Below are 6515 nucleotides of genomic sequence, written 5' to 3'. Positions count from 1 at the left end.
CCTAGCGCTCTAGAGGCTGGAGCAGGAAGATCTCCATGAGTTCAAGGCCAGCCTGGGATGCACCATGAGCTCAGGGCCAGCCTGAACTACATAACAAGACAATTTTAAGACAACAGCAATGCCCTTAAACATATTTGGATTGAAATAGACCCTAAAACTGTTAGATGACAATAAAATCAAAATAACAGCATATCCTCTGAGTTTTTAGTATCTTCTCTGACAGGAGTCATCAACAGAGAAACACTGTAATGATAGGAAATAATTCCTTTCAGTAATAATTCTCAAAGCCTCAGCTCTCCAATTAAACCAGATCAAAAACCAGAATATAACAGTCTACTGCATTCTAGAAACTCTAGTTCAAAAAGATATTCATAGACTAAAAGTTCAAAAGATAAATACATACATATATATATATATATTCACACTTTGGATTGTTTATAATTTTTTCACCCTTCACAGTAACTGAAAGATAGGCAATTTCGTACAAGCCAATTATTTGCTTAGTTCCAAAGGAACAAAACTATTGTGTCAAAAGTCATGCACACATTAAAGGGTTCCGAAACCTCTATCTGAACAGACCTCACACCTTGTATGGTCTTCACCTCACAGTTTGAGAGTTCTCCTCCTCCCATACCCTCACCAACCCTACAGGATGGGAGACAAGTGAGTCTTCTCTTCTGTGGATCCCAACAGCACTCTATAGTTCCATAAATAGTCCCTCCAACCAATCTTATAAATCTTATACAAACCCTAAAATGTATGCTTTCTTCCACTATAGTTTCTTCCACTATAGTATAGTTTCTTCCACTTACTGTTTCAAAATATAACTCATACTTACTACATAGGCACTAGAGCTAACCAAGAAAGAGAATGTGTTCCTATCATGTACCCTCAGAACCCTAAGATAAAAATAACCCTTTCCTTATGTTCTTGTAATAAGTTGTAGTGGAATAGATCTCTTGCTTCCTTCCTGTCCCTACCATTCCCAGCCACCAGCAAAATTCCAATGCCTTGCCTCATCTCCTGCCAAGTCTATATTAGTTAACTCTCTAACTGGATTTTCAATCTGCAGTCCCCATTCCTGTCCCCACTCTAACTCAGACCCATCCTGCGCAAAAAAGCAACCATATTGTTTTTCTTTCATCCTGTCATTCCTCTGGTCGTGAAAGGCCTTGTCATCTCCCAGGGGCAAATGAAGGTAATATTCAAACACCCCAGTTCAGCAACTGGAAGTGCTCCAAAAAAGGGAGAACAGGACTCCCCTTAAACACTGACTCCACCCACATCCCCCTGCTCTCCTCTCCAGGCTCTCTACTCCAGGCAGACCAGACTTCTCTCTGCAGCAAAACTCCTACTTCTGTGCCTTTCTCACATCATTGTTCCTCTTTGAATGCTCTTCTGAGCTCCTCTGTGTAACTTTCCCTGAGCACCTTTGTGTGCAGTGGTTTTTGGTGCGTTGAAGCACCTTTGGGAACCATCTGGGGATGACTGGAGGCCCCTGATTTTGCAATTTTTGCGCCCATGTATCCTGTCTTGCCAAAGAGACACAATGCCAGTTTGTCTTCTGCTCAAAACACAGAACTTTATTGATAAAACAGGAGTCTTAGACTAACAAATATAAAACAATACAAAAAGAGTATATCTTATTCATAATGTACAATTAATTACTTCACTGTCAGTATATATAAAGCAAAAATCTCAATCCAGGGAGTAAGAGAAAATTAATAAATATTTTGTGCAAGCTCTAATATTAACTTGGTATCCTTTAAATAATCCAGTATGAACCCAAAATTAGTGGCTATTAATAATCTATGATATATATTATTTCAAAATAGCAGCTAAAATAATCTCTTTGCCATAAAAGCAGAGTGAAAAACAAAAAATTTAGAAAACACATTGTTCCCAAGTGAGAACTACAAATTTATATCACTGTTTTTTGGGACATAAATTAGAGTTTAGTTAATACTTTCAGGACTTTTACTTTCACCACCAGGTCATTGTGACTTGCTAATGCTCTGATTTTCTTAACACATACTCCTGATTCTTTAAATAAGAAAAAGAGTGAGCTTCTGCTGAATTCTTTCCTGGATGATGCAAGCCCTTCACTTTTTATGTTGTCATTTATATTCTCAAAAAGGGTAAGAATATTAAGAAGAATCTCTCTATCCCATTCTTTATTAAAGAGGGAAATCAACTCTGACGGTACTTTACAACTGACCAACTCTCTTGTCATGGCTGGGTTTTCAGTAAAGTTTATAATTAGTTTCATTGTCTGTATCTTGGTGAAGTGATTTCCCAGAAACAATAAAGCAAAAAAATCTGGAAAAGAATAGGAAAGCAAATGTTGATAATGATTGGTCACAGTCATGTTGGTTAACAGTCTTAGTCCAGCCATCTGCACAGCTGAGTCCAAGCGACATATCATGGTATCATCACACACTTGACAAATATATGTCTTAATCTTGCCCTGATTTTCAGCATTCACACTCAAGTTATTAAGGGCATTGTAAGTCTTTTCCCTAATAATGGGGTCTTTCGTTTTTATCAGTTTTGCAATAACTGGGACACCACCCAATTCACGTATAGCATTTTGATTAAATGAATAGGCTGCATTGTTACCCAGAGTGACCAAAGCTACTTCTTGAATAAAAGGATCACTTGTTCTTTCTAGGATGTTAAGGACCTTTTGAAGATCAGGAGTACTTAGAATATCATCAATTTTATAGGGAAAGTTGAATTTGCCCCTGCGGACAGGCCATGTTGTAGGTGTTGTCTTGGTGTTCTTACTTCGAGCTTTTCCCTTGGATTTTCCATTTGCCCTGCTCCCGGCCCTAGCGCCACTCTTAGTGGGGTGGCAGCCTCCACCTCTGCCTCCTGGGCAGGGCAAACTTGATGCAAGTGTCCTATTCCCAGAAATGTTACCAACCCTGGCCCCTTTGCCAATTTTTGCACTAGCCTGTTCCTTCAAAATGTTGAAAAGGGCCTTGGCCTTAGCTTCTAGGGCACCTCCACTCTGAGCTCTACAGTGGATGTCCTTCTTTATACCACTCTCAAGTCCCAAAGTCACTTCAGCCTTGGCCTTAGTGTCACTCTGAGGTTTGGCTCCAGCCTTCACATCAACGTTAGTCTTAGCTCCTTTCTCAGTCTGTACCCCAATTTCTGATCGATCACTAGACTCCTCATCATCATCCCAGATTTTCTCATTCTCATCTTTTCCCCAGGTCAGTCTGTATACGCAGTAGCAGGCACCAGCCCCAATGACCATACCAGCAGCTACACAGCCAGCCTCTCTAGTGCGGCCCATGATAGAGTAAATCCCTTAACTTGGCACAGAGCAGATTTGCTCCTGCCCAGGATACTCCTGTGTAAGGGATGGAGTCTTCAGCTGTTGCTGGCAGACTGCTGCAACTGCAGACACACGGCAATCTAGAAATAAAGGAAAGATTTCAAGCTTTTGGCTTCTCCTTTTGTGTCTGAATGCATACAGACTAAACCACAAACAAACAAACATTTAGGATACTAGCTCATTCTCAGAGCTTGCTATCAAGATCACTGATTTGTTTACTCAATTGGGAAGCTAATTTTGCAAGCTAATTTCCCTACATTCCAGCCTCACATTCTATACCACCTTACTTAGAACATCAAATTTAAAGTATCTGAAAAGTTCCCTGCCACCTCTGTCCTTCAAGATGTACCAGGGCGGGCTGGGGATTTAGCTCAGCGGCATAAGCGCCTGCCTTGCAAGCAGACAGTCATGAGTTCGATCCCTGGCACCGATAAAAAAAAACGAAAAAGACAAAAAAAAAAAAAAAAAAAAAAAAAAAAAGATGTACCAGGGCAATGAGCACTGAAATATACCCGAAGAGATCCAAGCAGTTTATTCCTTCTCTTTCTAGCCTCCAAGTGAGGTGGATCCTGTAGACCTGCAGACAAGGGAATAGAAAGGAGTGTGCTGAGAGTTCAAGGAATAAATAGACTTAACCAAGGATAGGACACACATCCAAATCCTTGACTCTAGTTCCTTCCTTGCAGTTCCCCACCTATTTATTCCTCCTGTCCTGGAGAGCTTTGGCTTTGAAATTCATTTCCTCTTTCCCTTTCCACCTTCAATAATACACTCCTCCAAATTTGCACACCACCCCCACACTCCCATCAGGTCACTTCCTGCAGAGGTGACCACCACATCTCCTTCTCTGAAACAAAATGGACAGAACAGTAACATCTAGACACCATATTACCCTGAAATGTGAAAAGATCTCACATCCTACCCTTGTCTTAGCTATCTTCACCATCTAGATCAAAGATACTGAGTCAGCTTTCCCAATCCCACCCCCTAATTATACCAGTTTTCACTGCTGGAAAGCAACGTTTTTCCTCCCTCATCTTGGTTTCTGTCTCCACCAAACATAAGGACTAACCAACACTAGGACTACTGTTTGGGGAAGGGCAACAACAAAGACACTGTAATTTTCAGTAACATCCTTCCCACCTTCATCCCAGAACTCTCTTGACACCAGCCACTTCCTTCCCTGCCTAGTACCTGTAAAGCACTTCTTTAGCAACCTCCAGATGTAGAAAAAGAGGAAAAGAGCGGACTCAGAGGAGGTCTATAATTCCAATCAGCATCATCCTCCACCCTGGGAGTTCCCAAGCCATCATCCTCACTCTGACCTCTTTGGTTCTGAACAATTTTTCTTGCTTTCTGATTCTGAAGTTTGTAGTGGTCTTCAGGGCTAAGATCCACAGAGACAGGTGACACAGCCAAAACAGGAGAGTCATGGAACAAAACAGAGCCTCAGAGAGTCCCAAAACCAATTTTTCCCATTTCAGAGTCCTGGCTGTCAGATACATTTTGTCTTTTGTTTCTTACCCTAGTCCCACTTCTCTGAACTCCACTGACAAAAACCCTCGAGCTAAATGCGTGTTTCCCACTCCCCATTCCCATCCCCATCCCCATCCCCATCCTCATCCTCACAAGCTGACTATCTTTCCAGTAAAAATCACTCCCCTTTGGAATCACTGGAAAGGAGGAAAGAAGGTGGAGCCAAGGAGTACAGAAAAATCTTACCAGTAAAAAAAAAAAAAGACCAAGTGGTCTCTTCTGTCCCACTCTGTAATGGAACCCACCATCGTTGATAACTGTTTTTCCTCTCAGCATTGTCACATCCTTTACACACACACACACACACACACACACACACACACACACGCAAACACGAAAACTGAAGAGTTGATAAAAGTCCCAAATTAGGTAGGGTCCTCAGGTATCCCCACCCTTCCGGGGCCTGCGAAACAATCTCAGCTTTGCACTGACCTGCAGAGATTCGGAGCAGATTATTTCTTTGCACGAATGGTACAGCGATGGTACAGTGCTCTACTGAAAAACAAGGGGAACGGTAGTCGCACATTCCAAGTTTCTGGCTTGGCAGACGAACCAGTACACAGAACACCACTTTAATATGTGCCCTCTTTGATTTAAATCTCTGGCATAATAAAGTTTTACCCCCTCCTAGTCTGGGATCTCCCCTGGACTCCCGCCTTCCAAGGTCTATCCGAGATAGTGCAAGGAAAATAAAAGAAAAAGGACTGTGTTCATTTTGTCTCCTCCCTTTACTACCCGCAAGGCAGGGATCCCCAAGCAGCGCTCATCCACAAACAGACCTGCTAGAACCCAAGCATTTACCTCTTATTCCTACCATCAACCACAGGCGGGTCAGATCTCCGGGTAAAAATAGCGAGCAGGGAACCAGACCAAACGAAAACCAGAGTTAAAAGGACGTCTGTATACGTCAGCTCCAGCTCACGTGACGGCTACGTCACCCCCGAGACCAGGACCCCAATTACCAGTAGGCTGGAGCCAGCCCTCCCCATTTTTCCCCTGTCACATCACCTCCTGCTCTTTACGGTTTCCTTTTTGCCAATCACAGAGCCCAGAAATGCCTTCTTGCTGTTGGAATTTGCCTTTCTTAGGTTAATCCCAAGAGACTGCCTCTTGTTCGCATGTCCATTGACTTTTTACTTCTTTTTGAGGAGAAATAATTCTGTATCTTCACTTTCTGTCCAACTACTCTTCCCTCCACCTCCCACCCTCTTCACTTATGAAGGTGGGACATTTTTCCTGCACTCTTACATCAAAAGGGGGTTCAATAAAGGAGATAATGGAAATGTCTTACTTTCTTGAACATTCCTTTTTATTTGTGGAAGGTTTTTTTTAATGCGTTTATTTCTTATTCATTTTTATTTTTCTGAAATTGGAGATTGGGGATTGAACTCCCTGAACTACATTCTCAGGTCTTTTTTTTTTATTCTTTTGTTAAATTGCCCTGGTCTTGAACTTGTGATCCTCCTATCTCAGCCTCTAAGAGTGTTATGATTACAATACTAAGATTGCTAGCAATTTCTTGTTAATTTTTTAAAGCCAATTACAAATTGCTTTTACACTGAGAAAACAAAGTGATGCTCTTTTCATTTGAGTGAACAAAAGTTTAAGTGGAAGGGGAAAATCCAACAAACCT

The 6515-nt window shown here is 41.7% G+C and overlaps 1 protein-coding gene across 8 annotated transcripts; it reads right to left on the bottom strand.

Annotated features, from left to right (window-relative positions):
• Window positions 1–1556: 1556 nt before the first annotated feature.
• On the bottom strand, window positions 1557–5831 carry Armcx1 (armadillo repeat containing X-linked 1). 8 transcript variants are annotated; one of them, XM_063246191.1, is made up of 4 exons: window positions 5684–5831; window positions 5315–5377; window positions 3859–3923; window positions 1557–3426 (listed from the first exon to the last, which is right to left on the bottom strand). In XM_063246191.1, the coding sequence occupies exon 4, from the start codon at window positions 3302–3304 to the stop codon at window positions 1949–1951; it is 1356 nt and encodes a 451-aa protein (XP_063102261.1). In that variant the 5' UTR covers window positions 3305–3426; window positions 3859–3923; window positions 5315–5377; window positions 5684–5831; the 3' UTR covers window positions 1557–1948. The 8 variants fall into 8 exon arrangements, with proteins under 8 accessions (XP_063102261.1, XP_063102264.1, XP_005008716.1 ...); XM_063246194.1 differs by having other exon boundaries at window positions 5315–5374; XM_005008659.4 differs by having other exon boundaries at window positions 3834–3923; window positions 5684–5830.
• Between the last annotated feature and the right edge of the window lie 684 nt (window positions 5832–6515).

This window comes from Cavia porcellus, unplaced genomic scaffold (genome assembly GCF_034190915.1).
Source record: "Cavia porcellus strain 051 isolate PalLab524CR breed Dunkin Hartley unplaced genomic scaffold, mCavPor4.1 scaffold_3, whole genome shotgun sequence".
NCBI lineage: Eukaryota > Metazoa > Chordata > Mammalia > Rodentia > Caviidae > Cavia > Cavia porcellus.
The sequence above is the reverse complement of the archived record's forward strand: the minus strand, read 5'-3'. Positions and strand labels throughout refer to the sequence as shown.